Genomic DNA, 27,194 nt, shown 5'->3' on the forward strand with positions numbered 1-27,194 from the left:
AGACCCTGACTATCCTTGTCCTGTTGTACGGTGCAGAAGCATGGACTATGACAAAATCATCTGGCATCGTTTCGAGAGAAAAGTATAGAAGAAGAGTGTAGGAGAAGATGGAGCGACGAGCTGCTCGGGCTGTACATCGACGTAGACTTAGCCAGAAGGGAAAAAGTCTAACGACTCAGAAAGCTGGGTCACGTAGAGCGCATAGAAACCAATGCTTCCGCCCAATTCACGACACAAAAAACATCAATAGTTGGGGTTTTTGACTGATATTTTGACATGAACTTGATTTAACAAGGCAATTGTCAGGGCATTGACAACTACTGCCAGACTACCAGAATTAAGGGTTATTCCCGAAGGTTTCCATTACGTTTTGCCCAAATGGATTTGGTTTTCGTCATGAAATCTTTAGAAACATTTCAAAAAAGTATCAGACACTAGAAGGTAGTTAGCTTATTGAAAATTTTAGCTAGATTACTGTAAGAGCGTTTTAAGTTGTTAAGTAATGTAAGTTCAATCTGAATATCAAAACGTTTATTAATACTTACCTAATTCTTTATCCTCCCATGTTTGTTTGGCCTCGAGCAGTGCGTTGTAAACCTCACGGCTAGGTTCAGTTCCAGAGAATACATAATATCGGGCGCGTACACGTTTAAAGAATTCCACATGTGAGTAATATGAGTTTCCATTGTGTGGAACGTATGTTAAGTCCACATACACAGGACTTGATTTTCTTGTTTTGCTTGGAGATTCTGATCGTTTTCTAAGGTTTTTCTCATTGTTAAGCTTTGTTTTTGCAGCCACCATACGTCGTTCTTTTTTAGGAGTGGTTCGAACGTCGTTTTCAGTTGGAATAGGCGCAGGTGATGGAAGACCAAGAGGTTTACCCCATTCTTTTAGAGGATCCTTGGGCTTCACATCGGATTGGTCTTTTTTCTCTTCATCTGTGCTGGAAGGTAATGTACCCTCGGCACCTTTTGGTTTTTGAATATCACCTAGCGGGAATTTGGGTTTAGAGATAGTCTCTTCGATTGTAGATTTCGATGGCGAGTATGAGTATTTTGCCGTAACGCTAGACATGACTTCAGCTCCACGCACTTGTCGGTGCTCTTCTAGGGCCTTTTCAAAATCAAGATCAGCTTCGTCAAGGAACTTGTGATCGCCGCTATGTCGAGCGAGCCAAGTTTGGCTGGCACCTTCACTACCTGATGATTGGCTAGCTGGGGAGTCTGTGAAGGTTCTGCTTACAATAGTTCGTGTCGTTTTGATTGGAATAGGATCTGATTTTTCAGTCACTGTTGAAGATGATGTTGTGAGTGGACCAAATGAATCTGGAAGGGCGCCGTAAAATGATGTGCTCATTGGGTCTACAATTTTGTGTGCCATTGAAATTGAAAGGGCAGACGAATGTTCTTCACTGCCGTATTGTGGCGGAATATCATCCTGGCTTTCGTCGATGTCCAAATCAGATTTTTTACTTATTCCTGAACTTGACCTTTGGAGATCGTAACTATGTGCCTGAGAAGAGGTGATACTTCTTGGCGATGGTGGAATTTCGTCATCACTATAAAGTCTTTCATCTTCGCTGCCAGGTGTTGAGCTACGGAACTCTGATCTCAACATAGCTAACTCCTTTGGCTGTAAAGGTACTTTGTCACTTTCACTAGTGGTTCTTGTTGTTGTGACGGTTACTTTCTCACCAGCAGGCTCACTGGTATCTGTTGTTGTAACAGTTTTTTCTTCGGTTACAATTTCTTTTCCATCGCTAGAAATTACTTTGGTAACGGTGGTGATGGTTGTTGTAATAACCTTTTCCGTGCTTCCACTTAATGATGATCTTTCTAGAGATGCCAGTTCAGATAATTCCGGAGCAGTAGTTCTTACATCGTCAATTGCTCTGAAAGAAGTTGTTGTGTGAATGTCGTCATTGGCGACTCTTGGAAACGGAGATGTTGGTTTGGGAGATGATTCAGGAGTTTCTGTTATTGATTCTCGGCCCGCTGGGGTGGGAATGGAACGACTTTCTGATGTTAAGGCACCTGGGCTTGATTTTCCAGAAACATCTCTTGGAGAGGATGGTACGGATACCCCGCATGTTTCGCCAAATTGCATTGCAGTAAGACTACTCTGCTGGACAGTATCCTTGTGTTCTGAAATGAAAGTGGATCTTATTCCTGGACTAACTGGTGCAGTTGGCGGTGTTTTTCGGTCTATGGCATCTTCTGGGGATGCATCTTCTTTAAGAATAGTACTGAATGTTGTTTTTTTATCAAATTCTTGACCCATTGACTTCTGAACAGTACGGTAGGTTTGCGTTTTAGTTTTTGAAAGTTTCGATAGCTCTTGGGTCATATCACTGAACGATTCTTCTTCTTCTAATGCATCAAAGGTTTGGCTCTCTTCTGAAGGCTTATAAATACTGGTCATCATAATTGTCGCAATGGATTTTGAACGATTCTCCTTAATATTCAAGATGTCATCATCATCGTCATCATATCCATCTTCATGATCACTTAGAGAACAGGTTTGACGACCTTCACTACTTTGACTTAGGGTTGATTCTCTGCGTGAAATATCCTTTGTATGTGAAAAAGTATCGGAATATTGTTCAGATGTTGATTGCTTTTTAGATATTTTTTCCCTATCATCAAATGCATCCATTTTCTTTGTAGTAACAGAAATGGCACTGCTGCTCGATAACACGGAATCGTCTTTTCTAATTACTCCCGATTTTGAGTATGAATCTGACTTGTGAATTGTTGTGGATGATTCTTGGGAGCCAGGCGCAACAAACACGGCTTGAGATCCTGAAGTTTGTTCACTTTTTACAACTTTCGATTGATTAACCGACGACGATGTTTCTTTTGACTTTGAAACAAGTGAACTTATCGTTGAGTCAATTTGCGAACTTAAAGATTCATGGAAAGCAACTGATGATTTGTCTTCTTTTGTGCACTTAGTGGTAGACAGTTGTTTTGTTGTCAATATTTCTTCAGTTCGAGAAGACTTCGATTCTGATATTTCTGAAGATTCTGATATATCTTCCTTGATGCTGGAAACAGAAGAAGACTTTTGGGTAGCAAATGCTTTTGAAGAAAATTCTTTCTCGCTAACACTAATAGTCTCTGAGGAAGTGCTTTTTACTCCTCTATCTTCAGCTTCAGAAAAGGAAATAGTTTTGGCTTGCTCTACAAAGTCAGCCTGTTCCATGGATGACAATTTTGTTTGAGCAGAAGTTAGTCTCAAAACATTTTCATCAGAAACATTCGTTTGTAAAATTTCTGATTTCTGTGTTTCTATTAACTGTGTGAATTCTTCCATACCTTTTCCACTCACGGCAGTTGTTTTGGTTTTCGTGGAAACTGCAAAACCACCATCAATTTGTTCATCAAATACTGATGTCTTGCTATGAGATTCAGTTGATGTTGCTGAAGACGTAGATTTAAAAGCTTCTTTATCAGCACTTGACTTACCTTCATCTAATTTATCAGATAAGGAAATGCTTGTTGTTGTTGTTGTAAATATTGTAGCTTCAGTAACATCCACTGATGAAACACTTTCAATTGGTTTAATAGGTGAAGTTTTTTCACTTATAACAGATTGGACTATGTGAGCTTCAACTTTTGATGTTGATTTAGTCAAATCTTTGTCGATACATACTACTTTCTCGTCTCGTGAAATTGTTTCTGTAATTTGCTGGTCTTTTCCAATTAAGGTGGAAACAGCTTTTGTAGTCGTTATAGACTCACGAACAATTTCTTGGTCTTGCTCGGTTGGTTCAGGTGAAAGCTTGCCAAGGTCTTGACTAGCAGATGAATCAGGTCTTTCGTCAAAGGTGCTTTCATCTCTGGTTAGGTCCTTTTCGCTTAAATTACTAATTGCTGATTCTCTTCTCAATTCAGATTGATAGTCAGCTACACTGCTTGCTGATTCTTTTCGGTCCAATGATGCCAGTATTGTTTGTCCTATTTGCATCTTTTCCGAAATTTCAATTTTGTCCTTTTCTTCAAGAGAAATAGGACCCGACTTAATATCTGGAGACGATTTTTCAGACTCTGACTTCAAAATTTGTTCATCAGTCTTGATATTAATTTCTAACTCCTTTGATTCGTCGGGAGAAACTTTTCCAGACAGAACATCAGGTGTTGAGCTGGGAGTGAATACAATAGACCCTTTTGGACATATTTCTATCTGTTCACCTCCATCCTCACTACTTGCTGTAACTAACATTCTTTGAACTGTGGCGGCATCTTCCTCTTTAGTTTTTAAAAGCTTTTTCTCCAATTCCTGTTCGTTGAAGTCAGGTATAATCTCAGTGATGGGTTTTTCGGATTTCAAAACTTCTGCCACATTGGCAACGATTTTAGCAACTTCTTCTTCCCTTGGTGAAACTGGACGCTGTGCTTGCAACACAGTTGTTATCTGGGAAGTATCTGAAGCTGTTTCCCTAGGCGGTGAAAATCGATGCTCCTCATCTTCCTCTTTAATATCATGCAATATAATTTCATCAAGACCAGGTGAATCAACAGTTGTGATATGTGTCTCTCGTAGTTCAGTATGGAAGCTCTTAACTTCGTAAGCAACCTTTAAAGCCTCTACAGTTTCGCACAATGTCTCTTGTTCAATTTGTTCTGTTACCTGCTTTACTTTTATATCACCTAAGGAACTATCTTTTTGAACGCTGGTAGCTGAATCCTCCGCTATTGTCTCGACTGTTACAGCCATTTGTTTCAGATCGTCACAAATGGAAGATGATATTTTAACGGCTTGTTGAATATCTGATTTCAAACACTCAACAACCTCTCCCAAAATTTCTCCAGAACCCAATTGTTTTTCAGTTAAAATAGTTGGCCCAACAACATCAATGGGCGACGAAACAGTTTCAAACTTCACATCCTTTTGATCTGCAATAAGAGAAGTTTTGTCAACAGTTTCTGGTTGTGGCTCAACAGATTCTGGCCTAGATGCTTCCTTGGATGGTGGTGCTGACTTGTCATCCTTTTGGCTTTCAACCGGAGAAGTTTTGTCAGTTGTTTCTGGTTGTGGCTCAACAGATTCTGGCCTAGATGCTTCCTTGGATGGTGGTGCCGACTTTTCATCCTTTGACTTTTGACTTATAACGGATTCCGGTCGAGATGCTTCCTTGGATGGTGGTGCTGACTTGTCATCCTTTTGGCTTTCAACCGGAGAAGTTTTGTCAGTTGTTTCTGGTTGTGGCTCAGCAGATTCTGGCCTAGATGCTTCCTTGGATGGTGGTGCCGACTTTTCATCCTTTTGACTTATAACGGATTCCGGTCGAGATGCTTCCTTGGATGGTGGTGCTGACTTGTCATCCTTTTGGATTTCAACCGGAGAAGTTTTGTCAGTTGTTTCTGGTTGTGGCTCAACAGATTCTGGCCTAGATGCTTCCTTGGATGGTGGTGCCGACTTTTCCTCCTTTTGACTTATAACGGATTCCGGTCGAGATGCTTCCTTGGATGGTGGTGCTGACTTGTCATCCTTTTGGCTTTCAACCGGAGAAGTTTTGTCAGTTGTTTCTGGTTGTGGCTCAACAGATTCTGGCCTAGATGCTTCCTTGGATGGTGGTGCTGACTTGTCATCCTTTTGGCTTTCAACCGGAGAAGTTTTGTCAGTTGTTTCTGGTTCCGGTCGAGATGCTTCCTTGGATTGTGGCTTGGCATCCTTTTGGCTTTCAACCGGAGAAGTTTTGTCAGCAGTTTCTGGTTGTGGCTCAACAGATTCTGGCCTTGATGCTTCCTTGGATGGTGGTGCCGACTTTTCATCCTTTTGACTTATAACGGATTCCGGTCGAGATGCTTCCTTGGATGGTGGTGCTGACTTGTCATCCTTTTGGCTTTCAACCGGAGAAGTTTTGTCAGCTGTTTCTGGTTGTGGCTCAACAGATTCTGGCTTAGAAGCTTCCTTGGATGGTGGTGCTGACTTGTCATCCTTTTGGCTTTCAACCACAGAAGCTTTTTCAGCTGTTTCTAGTTGTGGCTCAACAGATTCTGGCCTTGATGCTTCCTTGGGTGGTGGTGCCGACTTTTCATCCTTTTGACTTACAACGGATTCCGGTCGGGATGCTTCCTTGGATGGTGGTGCTGACTTGTCATCCTTTTGGCTTTCAACCCGAGAAGTTTTGTCAGTTGTTTCTGGTTGTGGCTCAGCAGATTCTGGCCTAGATGCTTCCTTGGATGGTGGTGCCGACTTTTCATCCTTTTGACTTATAACGGATTCCGGTCGAGATGCTTCCTTGGATGGTGGTGCTGACTTGTCATCCTTTTGGCTTTCAACCGGAGAAGTTTTGTCAGTTGTTTCTGGTTGTGGCTCAACAGATTCTGGCCTTGATGCTTCCTTGGATGGTGGTGCCGACTTTTCATCCTTTTGACTTACAACAGATTCCGGTCGGGATGCTTCCTTGGATGGTGGTGCTGACTTGTCATCCTTTTGGCTTTCAACCACAGAAGCTTTTTCAGCTGTTTCTAGTTGTGGCTCAACAGACTCTGGCCTTGATGCTTCCTTGGGTGGTGGTGCCGACTTTTCATCCTTTTGACTTACAACGGATTCCGGTCGGGATGCTTCCTTGGACGGTGGTGCTGACTTGTCATCCTTTTGGCTTTCAACCGGAGAAGTTTTGTCAGTTGTTTCTGGTTGTGGCTCAGCAGATTCTGGCCTAGATGCTTCCTTGGATGGTGGTGCCGACTTTTCATCCTTTTGACTTATAACGGATTCCGGTCGAGATGCTTCCTTGGATGGTGGTGCTGACTTGTCATCCTTTTGGCTTTCAACCGGAGAAGTTTTGTCAGTTGTTTCTGGTTGTGGCTCAACAGATTCTGGCCTTGATGCTTCCTTGGATGGTGGTGCCGACTTTTCATCCTTTTGACTTACAACAGATTCCGGTCGGGATGCTTCCTTGGATGGTGGTGCTGACTTGTCATCCTTTTGCCTTTCAACCACAGAAGCTTTTTCAGCTGTTTCTAGTTGTGGCTCAACAGACTCTGGCCTTGATGCTTCCTTGGATGGTGGTGCCGACTTTTCATCCTTTTGACTTACAACAGATTCCGGTCGGGATGCTTCCTTGGATGGTGGTGCTGACTTGTCATCCTTTTGGCTTTCAACCCGAGAAGTTTTGTCAGTTGTTTCTGGTTGTGGCTCAACAGGTTCTGGCCTAGATGCTTCCTTGGATGGTGGTGCTGACTTGTCATCCTTTTGGCTTTCAACCGGAGAAGTTTTGTCAGTTGTTTCTGGTTGTGGCTCAACAGATTCTGGCCTAGATGCTTCCTTGGATGGTGTTGCCGACTTTTCATCCTTTTGACTTATAACGGATTCCGGTCGAGATGCTTCCTTGGATGGTGGTTCTGCCTTGTCATCTTTTTGGCTTTCAACCGGAGTAGTTTTGTCAGTTGTTTCTGGTTGTGGCTCAACAGATTCTGGCCTTGATGCTTCTTTGGATGGTGGTGCTGACTTGTCATCCTTTTGGCTTTCAACCACAGAAGCTTTTTCAGCTGTTTCTAGTTGTGGCTCAACAGATTCTGGCCTAGATGCTTCCTTGGATGGTGTTGCCGACTTTTCATCCTTTTGACTTATAACGGATTCCGGTCGAGATGGTGGTTCTGCCTTGTCATCCTTTTGGCTTTCAACTACAGAAGCTTTTTCGGCTTTTTCTAGTTGTGGCTCAACAGATTCTGGCCTAGATGCTTCCTTGGATGGTGGTGCTGACTTGTCATCCTTTTGGCTTTCAACCACAGAAGCTTTTTCAGCTGTTTCTAGTTGTGGCTCAACAGATTCGGGCCTAGATGCTTCCTTGGATGGTGGTGCTGACTTGTCATCCTTTTGGCTTTCAACCACGAAAGCATTTTCAGCTGTTTCTAGTTGTGGCTCAACAGACTCTGGCCTTGATGCTTCCTTGGATGGTGGTGCTGACTTGTCATCCTTTTGGCTTTCAACCACAGAAGCTTTTTCAGCTGTTTCTAGTTGTGGCTCAACAGATTCTGGCCTTGATGCTTCCTTAAATGGTGGTGCCGACTTTTCATCCTTTTGACTTACAACAGATTCCGGTCGGGATGCTTCCTTGGATGGTGGTGCTGACTTGTCATCCTTTTGGCTTTCAACCACTGAAGCTTTTTGAGCTGTTTCTAGTTGTGGCTCAACAGATTCTGGCCTTGATGCTTCCTTGGATGGTGGTGCCGACTTTTCATCCTTTTGACTTACAACAGATTCCGGTCGGGATGCTTCCTTGGATGGTGGTGCTGACTTGTCATCCTTTTGGCTTTCAACCACAGAAGCTTTTTCAGTTGTTTCTGGTTGTGGCTCAACAGATTCTGGCCTAGATGCTTCATTGGATGGTGGTGCTGACTTGTCATCCTTTTGGCTTTCAACCACAGAAGCTTTTTCAGCTGTTTCTAGTTGTGGCTCAACAGATTCTGGCCTTGATGCTTCCTTGGATGGTGGTGCCGACTTTTCATCCTTTTGACTTACAACAGATTCCGGTCGGGATGCTTCCTTGGATGGTGGTGCTGACTTGTCATCCTTTTGGCTTTCAACCATAGAAGCTTTTTCAGCTGTTTCTAGTTGTGGCTCAACAGATTCTGGCCTTGATGCTTCCTTGGATGGTGGTGCCGACTTTTCATCCTTTTGACTTACAACAGATTCCGGTCGGGATGCTTCCTTGGATGGTGGTGCTGACTTGTCATCCTTTTGGCTTTCAACCACAGAAGCTTTTTCAGTTGTTTCTGGTTGTGGCTCAACAGATTCTGGCCTAAATGCTTCCTTGGATGGTGGTGCTGACTTGTCATCCTTTTGGCTTTCAACCACAGAAGCTTTTTCAGCTGTTTCTAATTGTGGCTCAACAGATTCTGGCCTTGATGCTTCCTTGGATTTTGGTGCCGACTTTTCATCCTTTTGACTTACAACAGATTCCGGTCGGGATGCTTCTTTGGATGGAGGTGCTGACATTTCATCTTTTTGACTTACAACTGATTCCGGTCGAGATACTTCCTTGGATGGTGGTGCTGACTTGTCATCCTTTTGGCTTTCAACCGGAGAAGTTTTGTCAGTTGTTTCAGGTTTTGGCTCAACAGATTCTGGCCTAGATGCTTCCTTGGATGGTGGTGCTGACTTTTCATCCTTTTGACTTACAACAGTTTCCGGTCGAGATGCTTCTTTGGATGGTGGCGCTGACTTGTCATCCTTTTGGCTTTCAACCGGAGAAGTTTTGTCAGCTGTTTCTGGTTGTGGCTCAACAGATTCTGGCCTAGATGCTTCCTTGGATGGTGGTGCTGACTTGTCATCCTTTTGGCTTTCAACCTGAGAAGTTTTGTCAGCTGTTTCTGATTGTGGTTCCACAGATTCTGGCCTAGATACTTCCTTGGATGGCGGTGCTGACTTGTCATCCCTTTGACTTACAACAGATTCCGGTCGAGATGCTTCCTTGGATTGCGATGCTGACTCGTCATCCTTTTGGCTTTCAACCACAGAAGCTTTTTCAGCTGTTTCTAGTTGTGGCTCAAAAGATTCTGGAAGGGATGCTTCTTTTGATGGCACTGCTGACTTATCATCTTTTTGACTTGCAACAGGAGAAGTTTTGTCGGCAGTTTCTGGTTGTAGCGGAGATGCTTCCTTTGATGGCGGTGTTGACTTTTCATCTTTTTGAGTTGCAACCGGAGAAGTTTTCTCAGCAGTTTCTGGTTGTGGTTCAACAGACTCTGGCCGAGATGCTTCTTTGGATGGTGGTTTTGACTTTTCATCCTTTTGACTTACAACAGGTGAAGTTTCGTCAGCAGTTTCTGGTTGTGGCTCAACAGATTCTGGCCGAGATACTTCTTTTGATGGTGGCGCTGACTTTTCATCCTTTTGACTTGCAAGAGGTGAAGTTTTGTCAGCAGTTTCTGGTTGTGGTTCGACATATGCTAGAAGGAATGCTTCTTTTGATGGTGGTGCTGACTTTTCATCTTTTTGACTTTCTACAGGTGAAGTTTTGTCAGCAGTTTCTGGTTGTGGTTCGACAGTTTCTGGTCGAGATGCTTCTTTTGATGTTGGTGCTGACTTTTCATCCTTTTTGCTTTCCACAAGATAAGTTTTGTCAGCTGGTTCTAAGTGTGGTTCGACAGATTCTGGCCGAGATGCTTCCTTTGATGGTGGTGCTGACTTTTCATCCTTTTGACTTGCAACAGGTGAAGTTTTGTCAGTAGTTTCTGGTTGTGGTGCGACAGATTCTGGTCGAGATGCTTCTTTTGATGGTTCTGTCTTTTCATCCTTTTTGCTTTCAACAGGAGAAGTTTTTTCTGCAGTTTCTGGTTGTGGCTCAACAGATTCTGGTCGAGATGCTTCTTTTGATGGTGGTGCTGACTTTTCATCCTTTTGACTTGTAACAGGAGAAGTTTTGTCAGCTGGTTCTAAGTGTGGTTCAACAGATTCTGGCCGAGATGCTTCTTTTGATGAAGGCGCTGACTTTTCATCCTTTTTGCTTTCCACAAGAGAAGTTTTGTCAGCTGGTTCTAAGTGTGGTTCGACAGATTCTGGCCGAGATGCTTCTTTTGATGGTGGTGCTGACTTTTCATCCTTTTGACTTGCAACAGGTGAAGTTTTGTCAGTAGTTTCTGCTTGTGTCTCAACAGATTCTTGTCGAGATGTTTCCTTGGATGGTGGTGCTGACTTTTCATCCTTTTGACTTGCAACAGGAGACATTTTGTCAGCTGGTTCTAAGTGTGGTTCAACAGATTCTGGCCGAGATGCTTCTTTTGATGGTGGCGCTGACTTTTCATCCTTTTGACTTGCAACAGGCGAAGTTTTGTCAGCAGTTTCAGGTTGTGGCTCAACAGATTCTGGCCGAGATGCTTCTTTTGATGAAGGCGCTGACTTTTCATCCTTTTGACTTGCAACAGGCGAAGTTTTGTCAGCAGTTTCAGGTTGTGGCTCAACAGATTCTGGCCGAGATGCTTCTTTTGATGAAGGCGCTGACTTTTCATCCTTTTTGCTTTCCACAGGAGAAGTTTTGTCAGCTGGTTCTAAGTGTGGTTCGACAGATTCTGGCCGAGATGCTTCTTTTGATGGTGGTGCTGACTTTTCATCCTTTTGACTTGCAACAGGAGAAGTTTTGTCAGCTGGTTCTAAGTGTGGTTCAACAGATTCTGGCCGAGATGCTTCTTTTGATGGTGGCGCTGACTTTTCATCCTTTTGACTTGCAACAGGTGAAGTTTTGTCAGCAGTTTCTGGTTGTGGTTTGACAGATTCAGTTTGAGATGCTTCTTTTGATGGTGCTGTCTTTTCATCCTTTTTGCTTTCAACAGAAGGTTTGTCAGCAGTTTCTGGTTGTGGCTCAACAGATTCTGGCCGAGATACATCTTTTGATGGTGGCGCTGACTTTTCATCCTTTTGACTTGCAACAGGCGAAGTTTTGTCAGCAGTTTCAGGTTGTGCTTCTACAGATTCTGGCCGAGATGCTTCTTTTGATGAAGGCGCTGACTTTTCATCCTTTTTGCTTTCCACAGGAGAAGTTTTGTCAGCTGGTTCTAAGTGTGGTTCGACAGATTCTGGTCGAGATGCTTCTTTTGATGGTGGTGCTGACTTTTCATCCTTTTGACTTGCAACAGGTGAAGTTTTGTCAGCAGTTTCTGCTTGTGGCTCAACAGATTCTGGCCGAGATACTTCTTTTGATGGTGGCGCTGACTTTTCATCCTTTTGACTTGAAACAGGAGAAGTTTTGTCAGCTGGTTCTAAGTGTGGTTCGACAGATTCTGGCCTAGATGCTTCCTTGGATGGTGGTGCCGACTTTTCATCCTTTTGACTTATAACGGATTCCGGTCGAGATGCTTCCTTGGATGGTGGTGCTGACTTGTCATCCTTTTGGCTTTCAACCGGAGAAGTTTTGTCAGTTGTTTCTGGTTGTGGCTCAACAGATTCTGGCCTTGATGCTTCCTTGGATGGTGGTGCTGGCTTTTCATCCTTTTGACTTGCAACAGGTGAAGTTTTGTCAGCAGTTTCTGGTTGTGGCTCAACAGATTCTCGTCGAGATGTTTCCTTGGATGGTGGTGCTGACTTGTCATCCTTTTGGCTTTCTACAGGTGAAGTTTTGTCAGAAGGTTCTGGATGTGGTTCGACAGATTCTGGTCGAGATGCTTCTTTTGATGGTGCTGTCTTTTCATCCTCTTTGCTTTCAACAGGAGAAGTTTTTTCTGCAGTTTCTGGTTGTGGCTCAACAGATTCTGGCCGAGATGCTTCTTTTGATGAAGGCGCTGACTTTTCATCCTTTTTGCTTTCCACAGGAGAAGTTTTGTCAGCTGGTTCCAAGTGTGAATCGACAGATTCTGGCCCGGATGTTTCTTTTGATGAAGGCGCTGACTTTTCATCCTTTTTGCTTTCCACAGAAGAAATTTTGTCAGCTGGTTCTAAGTGTGGTTCGACAGATTCTGGCCGAGATGCTTCTTTTGATGGTGGCGCTGACTTTTCATCCTTTTGACTTGCAACAGGTGAAGTTTTGTCAGCAGTTTCTAGTTGTGGTTCGTCAGATTCTGGTCGAGATGCCTCTGTTGATGGTGGCGCTATCTTTTCATCCTTTTTGCTTTCAACAGAAGAAGGTTTTTCTGCAGTTTCTGGTTGCGGCTCAACAGATTCTGGCCGAGATACTTCATTTGATGGTGGCGCTGACTTTTCATCCTTTTGACTTGCAACAGGTGAAGTTTTGTCAGTAGTTTCTGGTTGTGGCTCAACAGATTCTCGTCGAGATGTTTCTTTGAATGGTGGTGCTGAATTGTCATCCTTTTGGCTTTCTACAGGTGAAGTTTTGTCAGAAGGTTCTGGATGTGGTTCGACAGATTCTGGCCGAGATGCTTCTTTTGATGGTGGTGCTGACTCGTCATCCTTTTTGCTTTCAACAAGAGAAGTTTTGTCAGCTGGTTCTAAGTGTGGTTCCACAGATTCTGGCCGAGAAGCTTCTTTTGATGGTGGCGCTGACTTTTCATCCTTTTGACTTACAACAGGTGAAGTTTTGTCAGCAGTTTCTGGTTGTGGTTCGACAGATTCTGGTCGAGATGCTTCTTTTGATGGTGGCGCTGACTTTTCATCCTCAGGAGAAGTTTTGTCAGCTGGTTCTAAGTGTGGTTCCACAGATTCTGGCCGAGATGCTTCTTTTGATGGTGGCGCTGACTTTTCATCCTTTTTACTTGCAACAGGTGAAGTTTTGTCAGCAGTTTCTGGTTGTGGTTCGACAGATTCTGGTCGAGATGCTTCTTTTGATAGTGCTGTCTTTTCATCCTTTTTGCTTTCAACAGGAGAAGTTTTTTCTGCAGTTTCTGGTTGTGGTTCGACAGATTCTGGCCGAGATGCTTCTTTTGATGAAGGCGCTGACTTTTCATCCTTTTTGCTTTCCACAGGAGAAGCTTTGTCAGCTGGTTCTAAGTGTGGTTCGACAGATTCTGGCCTAGATGCTTCTTTTGATGGTGGCGCTGACTTTTCATCCTTTTGACTTGCAACAGGTGAAGTTTTGTCAGCAGTTTCTGGTTGTGGTTCGACAGATTCTGGTCGAGATGCTTCTTTTGATGGTGCTGTCTTTTCATCCTTTTTGCTTTCAACAGGAGAAGTTTTTTCTGCAGTTTCTGGTTGTGGCTCAACAGATTCTGGCCGAGTTGCTTCTTTTGATGGTGGTGCTGACTTTTCATCCTTTTGACTTGCAACAGGTGAAGTTTTGTCAGCAGTTTCTGGTTGTGGCTCAACAGATTCTGGCCGAGATACTTCTTTTGATGGTGGCGCTGACTTTTCATCCTTTTGACTTGCAACAGGCGAAGTTATGTCTGCAGTTTCAGGTTGCGGCTCAACAGATTCTGGCCGAGATGCTTCTTTTGATGGTGGCGCTGACTTTTCATCCTTTTGACTTGCAACAGGTGAAGTTTTGTCAGCAGTTTCTGCTTGTGGCTCAACAGATTCTGGCCGAGATACTTCTTTTGATGGTGGCGCTGACTTTTCATCCTTTTGACTTGAAACAGGAGAAGTTTTGTCAGCTGGTTCTAAGTGTGGTTCGACAGATTCTGGCCTAGATGCTTCTTTTGATGGTGGCGCTGACTTTTCATCCTTTTGACTTGCAACAGGTGAAGTTTTGTCAGCAGTTTCTGGTTGTGGTTCGACAGATTCTGGTCGAGATGCTTCTTTTGATGGTGCTGCCTTTTCATCCTTTTTGCTTTCAACAGGAGAAGTTTTTTCTGCAGTTTCTGGTTGTGGCTCAACAGATTCTGGCCGAGATGCTTCTTTTGATGGTGGTGCTGACTTTTCATCCTTTTGACTCGCAACAGGAGAAGTTTTGTCAGCTGGTTCTAAATGTGGTTCGACAGATTCTGGCCTAGATGCTTCTTTTGATGGTGGCGCTGACTTTTCATCCTTTTGACTTGCAACAGGTGAAGTTTTGTCAGCAGTTTCTGCTTGTGGCTCAACAGATTCTGGCCGAGATACTTCTTTTGATGGTGGCGCTGACTTTTCATCCTTTTGACTTGAAACAGGAGAAGTTTTGTCAGCTGGTTCTAAGTGTGGTTCGACAGATTCTGGCCTAGATGCTTCTTTTGATGGTGGCGCTGACTTTTCATCCTTTTGACTTGCAACAGGTGAAGTTTTGTCAGCAGTTTCTGGTTGTGGTTCGACAGATTCTGGTCCAGATGCTTCTTTTGATGGTGCTGCCTTTTCATCCTTTTTGCTTTCAACAGGAGAAGTTTTTTCTGCAGTTTCTGGTTGTGGCTCAACAGATTCTGGCCGAGATGCTTCTTTTGATGGTGGTGCTGACTTTTCATCCTTTTGACTCGCAACAGGAGAAGTTTTGTCAGCTGGTTCTAAATGTGGTTCGACAGATTCTGGCCTAGATGCTTCTTTTGATGGTGGCGCTGACTTTTCATCCTTTTGACTTGCAACAGGTGAAGTTTTGTCAGCAGTTTCTGGTTTTGGCTCAACAGATTCTGGTCGAGATACTTCTTTTGATGGTGGCGCTGACTTTTCATCCTTTTGACTTGCAACAGTTGAAGTTATGTCTGCAGTTTCAGGTTGCGGCTCAACAGATTCTGGTCGAGATGCTTCCTTGGATGGAGGTGCTGACTTGTCATCCTTTTGTCTTTCAACAGGAGAAGCTTTGTCAGCTGGTTCTATGTGCGGTTCGACAGATTCTGGCCGAGATGCTTCTTTTGATAGTGGCGCTGACTTTTCATTATTTTCACTTGCAACAGGTGAAGTTTTGTCTGCAGTTTCTGGTTGTGGCTCAACAGATTCTCGTCGAGATGCTTCCTTGGATGTTGGTGCTGACTTGTCATCCTTTTGGCTTTCGACAGGTGAAGTTTTGTCAGCAGTTTCTGGTTGTGGTTCGACAGATTCTGGCCGAGATGCTTCTTTTGATGGTGGTGCTGACTTGTCATCCTTTTGGCTTTCAACCGGGGAAGTTTTTTCAGCTGGTTCTAAGTGTGGTTCGACAGATACTGGACGAGATACTTCTTTTGATAGTGGCGCTGACTTTTCATCCTTTTGGGTTGCAACAGGTGAAGTTTTGTCTGCAGTTTCTGGCTGTGGCTCAACAGATTCTCGTCGAGATGCTTCCTTGGATGTTGGTGCTGACTTGTCATCCTTTTGGCTTTCGACAGGTGAAGTTTTGTCAGAGGTTTCTGGTTGTGGTTCGACAGATTCTGGCCGAGATGCTTCTTTTGATGGTGGTGCTGACTTGTCATCCTTTTGGCTTTCAACCGGGGAAGTTTTTTCAGCTGGTTCTAAGTGTGGTTCGACAGATACTGGACGAGATACTTCTTTTGATGGTGGCGCTGACTTTTCATCCTTTTGGATTGCAACAGGTGAAGTTTTTTCTGCAGTTTCTCTCTGCGGCTCAACAGATTCTCGTCGAGATGCTTCCTTGGATGGTGGTGCTGACTTGTCATCCTTTTGGCTTTCGACAGGTGAAGTTTTGTCAGAGGTTTCTGGTTGTGGTTCGACAGATTCTGGCCGAGATGCTTCTTTTGATGGTGGTGCTGACTTGTCATCCTTTTGGCTTTCAACAGGAGAAGTTTTGTCAGCTGGTTCTAAGTGTGGTTCAACAGATTCTGGCCGAGAAGCTTCTTTTGATGGTGGCGCTGACTTTTCATCCTTTTGACTTGCAACCGGGGAAGTTTTTTCAGCTGGTTCTAAGTGTGGTTCGACAGATACTGGACGAGATACTTCTTTTGATGGTGGCGCTGACTTTTCATCCTTTTGGATTGCAACAGGTGAAGTTTTTTCTGCAGTTTCTCTCTGTGGCTCAACAGATTCTCGTCGAGATGCTTCCTTGGATGGTGGTGCTGACTTGTCATCCTTTTGGCTTTCGACAGGTGAAGTTTTGTCAGAGGTTTCTGGTTGTAGTTCGACAGATTCTGGCCGAGATGCTTCTTTTGATGGTGGTGCTGACTTGTCATCCTTTTGGCTTTCAACAGGAGAAGTTTTGTCAGCTGGTTCTAAGTGTGGTTCGACAGATTCTGGCCGAGAAGCTTCTTTTGATGGTGGCGCTGACTTTTCATCCTTTTGACTTGCAACAGGTGAAGTTTTGTCAACAGTTTCTGGTTGTGGCTCAACAGATTCTCGTCGAGATGTTTCCTTGGATGGTGGTGCTGACTTTTCATCCTTTTGGCTTTTGACAGGTGAAGTTTTGTCAGAAGTTTCTTTTGATGGTGGTGCTGACTTGTCATCCTTTTGGCTTTCAACAAGAGAAGTTTTGTCAGCTGGTTCTAAGTGTGGTTCGACAGATTCTGGTCGAGATGCTTCTTTTGATGGTGGAACTGACTTTTCATCCCCTTTGCTTTCAACAGGAGAAGTTTTGTCAGCTTTTTTTAAATGTGGTTCGACAGATTCGAGCTCTGCATATTCCAGTTTTGGTTTGTGGGTTGTATCAGTAATTGATTCTAAACGTAGTAATTCTATTTCCTTTTCATTTTTCCGCGACTCAATTTGCAGTTCCTCTAGCAAACTCTTGCAAACAAGGTCTTCTTTTCCAGGAGCTTTCTTTTCATGTAAATTATTTTGAGTTTCTACTTCAATGGCTTCTTCAATTGTTTCTGGACTTTCGAGGGAAGTCGTGTCTTCTTTTTCCTTCAATTCTGTTACTTTCGCTCGAATTGCTGGTATATGCTCCGGCAATTCATCATCGGAGGTTATCTCACTTTTCTCCTTTTCGTCTGGACTAATTGCTTTCGTTATTTGTGACTCTTGTTTTTTAACAATATCTTCTAATTCAACAAGATCGGTCTTTACTTCTGTGGCTTTGACTTCACTTTTAACTTCAATTGTTACATCATCCTTTTTGTTCTTCTCTAGTTCATCAAATTCTACTTGCAGTTCTGTCTTTGCTTTGTCGGCACCAATTTTTAGCACATCTTTTTCATCTTTTAATTCTTCGTTTTCTTTTGATGTTGCTTCATTTCCTTCGTCTTCTTTTTCCTTCTCTTCTACTTCTTTTTCCTCTTTTGATGATAAAGGTTTATTGGTATCTTGGGATTCCTTATCATCATACACTCCGAAATCAGCTTCTTCATGCATGGGAAGATCAGCAACTTCGTCGGGAGTCTTAACAACGTCCCGCATAAGATTTTGTTGAGTCTCAAAAGTCATTTTAAGTGGAAGAACCCGTTCAGAAGCATTTGGTGTACCCTTAGTTGTCATAGGTTTCGGGTGAAAACGAACTGCTTCAACCTCTTTTGTTTCTTCTTTTATGTGCTTTTCTTCAATTACTAAATCCTCTTTTATCTCATCTAGTGGAATTCGTTCGTCCTCTGGCAACGTTGGAGCTGTTGTTGCTCCTGATTCAATTGTTGCAGAGAATTTTTCCTCAGGAAGACTTTCTTGCAAATTAATTTCTTTGCCGGCATCGTGCTCTTCAATAGGCTCATCTTTGGTATCGGATGTTTTCTTTGCACTGCTTATTTTTTCTTCTGGTGAAGGGGAAGACAGCTCCTCAGTCTTAATTACTGTTTCTTCATTCCGGGCTTTCACTATTTCTTTGGCAGAAGAAATTATCTCTTGGACCTCAGCTTTGAGATCAGTTTTTTCGGGAGTTGTCAATTTAGCTTTTTCCTCGATTGAATCAGGTTGAATGTCAGCGTCAGCGTCTTCTTCGGCTTCTTCTTCTTCATCAGCTTCTTGTTGTTGTTGTTGTTGTCTATTTCTTCTTTCTTCAGCTTCAGCCTTTGCAATTTCTGCTTCTATCTCCTCTTCAGCGCTCTTCTTACGTTTTTTCTCAGATTCCTGCGAATCTCGTTGATGTTTCTGGATTTCTTCTTCTTTAGTCATACTACTTTCTTGCTCGATGATTGAATCTTCTGTATATTGCTCAATTTCTTCTTTTTCGATTATGAGATACTCTTCATCTTCATCCGCTTCTGTTGTACTATCTTGTTTGGCAATTTCACGGCGATCTGATATCAGTTCAATTTTGCGTTTCTTTTCATCTCTACTGAAAACGGCTTCAATTTCTCGTACAACTTCTTGCTCTTCTTTTAGATCATCAAGTTCACGTTGCTTCGCAGCATCTAATTCTTGAGAAGTTACCAAATCTTGAATTTTCTTACCAGCTGGAACTTCATCTGCGCTTGGTGTGGAAACCAAGCTAGAATCAGTCGTACCACCTTTGTCTAATCGAGATTTCTTCAATTCTGTTCTTGGTTTCATAGCTTTAACTGGACTTCCTGGAGCTCTTTTAGTCGGTGAAGTTCCACGAGGACGCCTTGAAATTGGTTTTCTTTCGGTCTTTTTAGTTTCTTTTTTCTCACTCGTTGTAGTAGTTCTAGTTGTTTCCCTTTCTCTTCGTGTGGCCGATATTTTTGAAATATGTTGCTTGGATTCCAACACTTTACGGTTGTTTGCATCTTTCGCACTTTTCGCTGGTGTACTGCTAGGACTTGACTTAGCTACTCTTGAAACAACTCTTGGCTTAATTTCTTTTTCTTTTATTGGGTGTGAGGGCTTCGTTGTAATATCTTGCCTACGTGGAGTATGCGTTGGAGATACTTTTCTATCTTCTTTCTTAAATGCCTTCTTCTCCATCGATTTGGGAGGCTTGGTATCAATTCGTGACCGAATAACTGGCTTGACTTCAGCCCGTGGCTTTTCAGTTTTTGCTTTGGGTTTTGTTTTAATAATTTCTGGGGCTTCGTCTTTGGAAGCTGGTTCAGTTTGTTGTGGTTGTTGCTGTTGTGGCTTAACAATCATCACTTCCACTTTCTTTTCGGTAACTTCCTTGTTGTCTTGCTCATCTTTCTTTTCTTCATCTTTGTTCTCTTGGTCATGTTCCAATTCTTTAGAAACTTTATCGATTATTTTAATTTCTTCTTCTTTATCCATGACTTTTTCAATTTTACTTTCTATGGCTTCTATTGTCGTGTCTTTTATTTTATTGTCTTCATGTTGCTGGATAGTTGAAGTTGATTTAATTTTTGTTTCAATCACATTTGCATCTCGATCTAGTGATTTTGCAACTTTGGACGGAACAACTGGTTCGGCAATGCCCTTTTCTAATGGCCCGGATTTAAATACTCTACGAGTTGTAACCGTTTGTATAACAGGAGCAATTGATTTGGCAGTGCAAGTGGAGTATTTCATAAATTCCAGATGCTTCAGTTTTTCTAGACCTTCTTGAATCTTGTAATCAGGTGTGCTTCCTGGGAACAAAATTCTTGTTATTGTATCATCCGGATCAGCAGGCTGCCACACCAATAACGAACAAATTGATACAAGATTTTGGAGCGGAAATTGGAAATCTCTTGTATCCCTGGCAGCAAAAAGCTTCTGATCTCCGGCATTCCACTTTTGTAAAAAGTCCTTCACTTCTTTTGAGTCCCTAGACGGACTTATCACATACATATCTAATGTACCATGTCCCACTTTATGGTAGAGGTTGATTGGCTCTGAGTTGCGATAGCAAGTCTGTGGTTTTAAGTCTAAGGCTTTCACTCCGCTGACAAGGTTATGGCCACGTTCAAATAAATCTACTAGAAGCGGATCCTTATCCTTGTCACCATCAGGACTAGGTAAACTTTTGCGATCAGGAATATTGCAAAAGAAATGTCCAATTTGTGGATAGACATGCGATTCACGTTTACGTTCAATGACTGCCGCCATTCCATTGATATTGCTGTTGTTAATACGTGTCAAAAGAACAGCATCTAAACGGTCAAGATGGCGTGCGAAATCCCAAAAGCAAGCTTTTCTGTTAAAACCTCCATCGACTGCAAAAAAAAACAATAGTACAATTTAAGACTTATAGTTTCGACTTAAAATACAAAGGCCCAACGTACCTAACATATTAAATCCGTTTATGCCAAAGAGTGCCGCATCACCTTGACCTCCTGGAAAGACATATAGTGTTGGATGGGTAAATCGAATATTTCCCACTACATCTGAAGTTTGCAGTAACTCGCTTAAGGAAGCCGGACTCAGTAATGGGGCAAGATAGTCTAAAGAGAATGTTGTGTTTTAAACTTCTTCAATTTATGTATATCAACCTTTATAGTGTATCTTACCAATAAATGCATTTATACTCTCATTACTTGTGCTCAAGACATCATTTGGATTTATTCGAATCCTACACAGCCTTGCAAATGATTTGTCTGGTAAGGTATTCCACAGTCCATTATCGGCACAGTGAATGTTCATTGTGATTGTATCAGGATAGGCACGCAACACCCTTTGTACATCATGTTCCTGAAATGCTTCTGAAAAATCTGCTACTGAAAAGGTTCCGTCCTGTATAGAAAATTTGCTCATTATAAAACTTATATCCTTTTTTTGATCTTCTTTAAATCCATACCTGTAGTATCCAGGAACCATTGCCTGTAAATGTGTAGCCTGCATGGATTATATGCCTGTGCCTTGTAAAACTGCTCAATAAATTTCTCATGCATTGTATCAGAGTGTTGTATTGAGGGTGAATTAGTACTTCAGTGACTAGGTTTTCACTAGCGTACTGAATGAGTCTTTCGCCTGCGAATTAAAAAAACGTATATAATATTTCTTCCTCTTAAGAAGAAATCAGCGTTAGGTATTCAAAAAGTATATTTTTAATATGTTGTAACTTTTAGAAATATGAAACAACCCTGTTTCCAACAAAGACTTACAAAGATCCTTTTTACTTACTGATCTATTCATTCTTTTTAAAAGAACCTAAAGTCTTGAAAAAAAGTGTTTAAGAAACTAAATAATTTAGTTGACGCAAGAGCTCGTAGAGAACCAGGGCGAGTAGTGTCAAGAATTAAGGGGACCTACAGTTTTTGAACCGCATCTTCACGACTAATTTACGAATACACTTTTCATGTCAAGGATCGCATTACATGTCTTGCATAGAGTAAGCCATTAGATTTTCTTATCAGTTTTTCCTGCTTGGACACTAATATTTTACTTTTACAAAAACTCGAATTTTCGATTTAGTATTTTCTTCTGACGAAATTAGCACTCTTGTTCTAGAATCTAGATCAGAAATTACTAATATTGATAAATAGCACACCCACTTGGACATTTTTCTTGACTTAAGTAATACCTTACTGAACACAGTAATTTCTTTGATTGCTTATACAATTTTGACTTCAGAAGAGCTTATTTCCAGTTGTTGTCTAAGAATTAACCATTTCTGGAATTGCTGACACTTTGGCATTCTAATATTGACGAAGCAGTTTCAATTTTTTATAAGATCCTTAATAGTTGTTTAGAAAAAAATGTAACTTTAAAGATATCAGGAAATGCAAACTTTAGACACACTTGGTACACGAAAGAATTGCGTTTACTTCGTAACAAAAGAGATAACGCCTGGAAAACTTATCTTCAATCAAATTCTCTGTATATGTTGAATTCTTTAATGAATTCAAGTTTCTTACTAATTTTTATACGTGCACCTCTTTGAAAGAGAATCCTAAAAAATTTTGGAATTTTGTAAACTCGAAGAAAAGATGGCTTTCCAGTTAACTTCACTTACAAGAACCTTTCATTAAATAAAACTGTTGATATCTGTTACGCTTTCGTAACAAATTTCCGTGAGTCATTTGTCAATAGCTCTGAAGAAGTTGATGAAGTATATTTTCATAATCTTCAGTCCTTTTCGCAAACTAGCTATAGTGACATCCTTGTGGTACAGAGTACGGTCCTTGATCTTTTATCTGCGTTGAATGATGACTGTTTAGCCGGTCCAGATGGTATTCCCCCATAGTATTAAAAAAGTGTAGTAATGCCTTAGTTGAACCGCTTACGTTCTTATTTAAAGTTTCTCGAAAAACAGGCAAATTTTCAAGTATATCGAAGCTATCTTGCATTCCTAAATTGTTTGAACAAGTTGTTTGTATAAGTGTACATTTTTTTAGTAAAAATATCATTTGCAAACATCAACATGGTTTTGTGAAAAATAGATCAATCGTTACAAACCCCCTACATTCTCAAACATATGTACAAAAGCTTTAGAACAAGGTTATGAAGTTTACTGTCTATACACTGACTTTTTTAAAGCTTTTGACCAACTTAGCCACGGAATTATTGTATTCAAACTTAAAGCTCTTGGTTTTCCAACATTTTTCTTATCTTGGATCAAATCATATCTTGAAAGCAGATCCTATGAGGTAAAATTTAGAAACTGTCAACAACAAAAGGTTGCTCAATCTGGAGTTCCGCAGGTAAGCCATCTGGCCCTTTTCTGTTAATTCTGTCTATTAACGACGTATCGTCATGTCTACGCTCAATGGAAGTTCTCATTTTTGCCGATGACATGAACATTTTCAAGATAATAAAGTCAACCCAAGATCGTGTGCTATTACAAGTCGACATTGATAGTTTCACATTTTGGTGTGGCAAAAATAGCCTTAAACCTTTAAAATGCCAGACGATAACTTTTACTACATAACGGATCCTTAGTGTATTTGATTATTGAATATAACAGCAAAAACTCTGTCGCGTCTCCACATTTAAGGATTTAGGTGTTTATTTCTGTTCCAACTTAGAGTTTACACATCACATTAATTTTATTGTCAATCAGGCTTGGTTTTATAAAACTTTGGGCAAAGGAGTTCAATGATCCCTATGATACTCTTTCTTTGTACAATTGCCATGTTCATCCTCATCTAAACGTTCTCGTTTTATTTTTTGTTCTGTAATAGTTTAATGTTAATTATGTTTTGTATTTTGTGCCTGTGTTAGGCTATAATTGTATTATTTTTTACTAACAACTAACACATGATCTAATGATGAGCCTCTGATTGTAGTTTTTTTTAGCTTACTTTTTTCTGAAAATTCTTAAGCGTAAAAAGCCAACTCTTTAAAAAACATTCAAGTTAAGAAATGTCTCCAGAACAGTTTTTAAAATCTGGCGAATCATGGCTTCAGAAAGAGTTTCCATCCTTTCCATCGTTTTCCAGTGGCGATTTTTGGTGTTTGGAAATGGGAATCAGATGGAAGTGGAGGGCAACCGCGATATAAATAAGACTGTTAAGTAAATCCAAAAGCGAGTACTACCGATGTAGTGCTAACGTGCATAGTTATGGAGGGCACAACAGTCCGTTGAGAACTAGGGCCTAGTGACTTACAACACCCAACCATTCTTGTGTGCGAGTATTGTTGTCAGGTATGGAGGGGACCTAAGGTTTTAAACCGAATCCGAACAGCTTACTTGAGAAATCAGTTTTCATGACAAGAATTACTCTTGGATAATTTGTCAATTCCTCGCAAGAGGCAGTGCCCGTGAAAAACTTTAGATAGCATAGGCAGGGATTGAACCCAAGATCTTTCGCATGACAGTCCAACGCACTAACCATCGTGCTAAGGGTACTAAACATGCATATTTCATATCATATGTACTAACTCGAGAACTTCTTCTCACAGATATGCCGCTCAGCTTTTTTCGAGTTTGAAAAAGAAAATATTGAAACAATATAAAGAGAGTTCAACCGAATAGACAATGAAATTAACAACCTTGCAACTTCAAGCATAATTTTAAATTCGTACACCTTTCCCATATATAGGAACTATGTATATGGCAAGTTTTGCATTCGTACGAAATTTCGAACTCGAGATTTTAATCAAACATGATTTTACGATGGTAGAGAAGTCGAAAAAAGTGAGTCCCGCAATTCCTTCCATCTGTCCTGTCTGTCTGTCCACGCTCCTCCAGCCAAACCATTGGGTCGATTGAGTTCAAACTTAAAAGTTAAGGTTTTCAGTAGATTCGTGTTAGGCGTTTTTTACATTTGTTTTTAAGATCAAAACTAACAGTGGTCCAATTCGAACTCTCTCAAAAACGAACCGATAGATTTTATGTAAATTTTCTCTAAAATTTTATTTTTTAACTTGGCTTCTTTAGAAAAACATATTTTTGTATTGCTCCGGAAAGGTACCGCTCATAGAACCGTTTGTTAATTTTAATTTTCTCAGCAACTTATGAACCGATTTCAATCATTTTGTTTTTAAACGAACTCTTATATTGCTTTAACAATATTTGATTATCGAAAGTGCAATTTTGTTTTGTTTGGATTTAAAAAAATATTGTTTTTTTTTATTTGAATTCTATATCTCAAAAGCGGTTCAACATTTTTTTACGAAATTAAAATGTAAAGCGTATATTTAGTAGTGTAGTATTCAGGTGTATTACCTTGGTACCTTTGAATATATTATTTTAAAATATTATTCTTCAAGATTAAGGTTGTTTCACATATATTTTACTTGCCTTCGTTTATATTAAATAATAAATACTTAGTACAAGTTAAAGAAACGGCTAGAGAGTAAATGTATTTTCTATTAGAATCACTTGTTCAACGTTTACACATTATACCTGTATAGGTATTACGTACAACCTCTACAACAACTGCTCACGTGTTACTTCATCCAAAACGCACAAGATCCTCACTGAAAAATACACATGAATAGCAATTTCTTATACCCGCTCGTATGCTTCCTTCCTTATCATCATAACCATGTCTTCATCTATCTGCATAAAGCTGAGCACGCCAACGAACTATTCTTTATTCGTTTTAGACACCTACCTAACTACACAACTAATAGGCGATCGCTTTACTATTTAAACATACATGTTCTGCCTCTTTCTTATCTTCAGATAATTTATTTGCCATCTTAGTTCTTCTAATATGAAATTAAAATTAAGCTATCCAAAGGAAAAAGCTTTGAACGAACTAAATAGTTGAATACACAAACAATTGTTTTCGTTAAGTATGCTTACAAGTATTTTTCATTTCCGGGATGAGTTGTGGCTTGGGATGAAACTAGCTTACCGGCAAAAAGGGGTGTGTATTCGATAAGTTCAATCAAATACACAAACCATTCCCCTTAACATAATATTTTCCCAGTAATTCATATTTTTATTATAATAAAAAGTAAAGTTTTTTCAACAAATGCTGTGATGGAAAACATGTCTAGTTCATTTAGCTATATAGGCAAAGCTTCGCCTAAAGATATGAATAATCTTGATCTTATTCGTTTGGATTGCAAACTCTTCGCGGCGCTGGCATAATAGACGGTTTGCCAATGGCTATTGAACAGCTTTCGGAAGATGTCTTAGAAGCCCATCAAAAGGATAAGATAATTTTTCGAAGTGTGGTGGGTTTCCAGGAAAATGTCCCGCATCGCAACCAATACTGATATTTTGCATAAAATGTTGATATCCTCTGATTTTAAATAAATAAATAAATTTCGCCATTTTCCAATCCGAATTTATAACATTCTCGTACTACCACCTGAAGTAATGGAAATGACTTTTAATTAAATTGTAAATATTTCTTATATAAAAACTAATGTAAAAACACCAAATCAGAATTAAGTCCAGCTAATGACCATTAATGGAACACTGTGCGAACGGTCTAAAAGTGCTTTAGCTTTTTGTACTGTAACTGCAAGATGTTCAGCTTTTTTGGAATGAGTTTCAATGCTTTATATATGTAGTTCCATTTTCTATAATGGCGTTGTTTTTACTTGTCAGATACCTTAATATGACAGTTTCAAAAGTGACAGCTGCAAAAGTAACGAGCTATTGAAAACAAAAAATTCTAATTGGAAAAATCTAAAGTAACGACAAAATGTGCAAGATAAAATTTTTAATGTCTATATAAAATTTCTATTTCATGTTGTTCTTTTCCGGCCTTGTCTTGTCGACATTCTGCTCTTTTGTATAATTTGTCTTGGTTTTATTTTATTTTCAGTATAAGGTCATCTTCATTGTCAATGTTAATTCTAAAGAAAATAGTTGATATATAATTTTGAATACCTTGAAATCTTCATCTAAACAATATTTACTTATTCAAAGACTAAAACAAACATCGGAATCTATTGTTCTTCGTCGTATTTTTCGCCATAATTATTATTGACCGTCTTCTATTTGTTTCTTTTAAAATTTTCCTTCCTTAATTAATGAGCTGAGCTATCATCTCACTGCTTAGTTCCAATGCGAACAGAATATGTATAGAATTATATTTTCTGTTTTATTTAGCATTTTTAAGTAAACAGTATTTGTTAAAATTAATGAGACACCTGGTGTTTTTATTTCTTCTAAGAACTTCGTTGGTAAGTGACGTAAGGTTTTTAGTCATATTTGTAGTACAATCAGATATAAAGGCCTTAGTATATAAGATGTTCAAGACCTTCAAATTGTTTTGCTAATTTTTTACTTATTTAGTTCTCAGCTACTTTAATTTTTGGTATTCTACTAAAACGGTAATGAAAATCAGACATTTCTTGGTTTCGGTAAAGTTTTCAGTTTTGAATTGTTGTAGACTCATGTAATTCTTCCAACAACTGTTTAAAACATTGGAAAATGAGGCTTAGCACATTTTCGGCTTCCTGATTTTGTCAGTGTAAAAATAAATAAATTGGGTGGCGCAACAGTCCGTTGAGAACTAGGGCCTAGTGACTTACAACTCCCAACCATTTCTGTGTGCTAGGAGGGGACCTACGGTCTTAAACCGAATCCGAACGGCTAATTTGAGAAAGCACTTTTCATGACAAGAATTACTTTTGGAGAATTTGTTAATTCCTCGCAAGAGGCAGTACCAGCGAAAAAGACTAGATGACATAGGCTAGGCAGGGATGGAACCCAAGACCTCTAGGATGAGAGTCCAACGCACTACATGCTGTACTTAAAAAGACACGACCACTGCCGTAGTTTCCGAAACCAAAATGAAAGGGAAACTCTGATTCACTTTTTGTGTTTATGTTCGGTCTGGCCTTTTTTAGAATCTCAA

At 40.5% G+C, this 27,194-nt stretch overlaps 1 protein-coding gene across 4 annotated transcripts in view; it reads right to left on the minus strand.

The window, feature by feature from the left end:
• The window catches only part of LOC129940229 (microtubule-associated protein futsch), a 96,829-nt gene that overhangs the window by 7,030 nt on the left and 62,605 nt on the right, over positions 1–27,194 (minus strand). For all 4 annotated transcript variants that reach the window (XM_056048487.1, XM_056048490.1, XM_056048488.1 and 1 more), the window contains exons 4-7: positions 20,783–20,955; positions 20,496–20,718; positions 20,271–20,429; positions 546–20,201 (exon numbers count right to left, since the gene is read on the minus strand). In XM_056048487.1, coding sequence (XP_055904462.1) covers positions 546–20,201; positions 20,271–20,429; positions 20,496–20,718; positions 20,783–20,955 — 20,211 coding nt within the window. The remainder of the gene's footprint in view (positions 1–545; positions 20,202–20,270; positions 20,430–20,495; positions 20,719–20,782; positions 20,956–27,194) is intronic.

The sequence above is a fragment of the Eupeodes corollae genome, chromosome 1 (genome assembly GCF_945859685.1).
Source record: "Eupeodes corollae chromosome 1, idEupCoro1.1, whole genome shotgun sequence".
Lineage (NCBI taxonomy): Eukaryota > Metazoa > Arthropoda > Insecta > Diptera > Syrphidae > Eupeodes > Eupeodes corollae.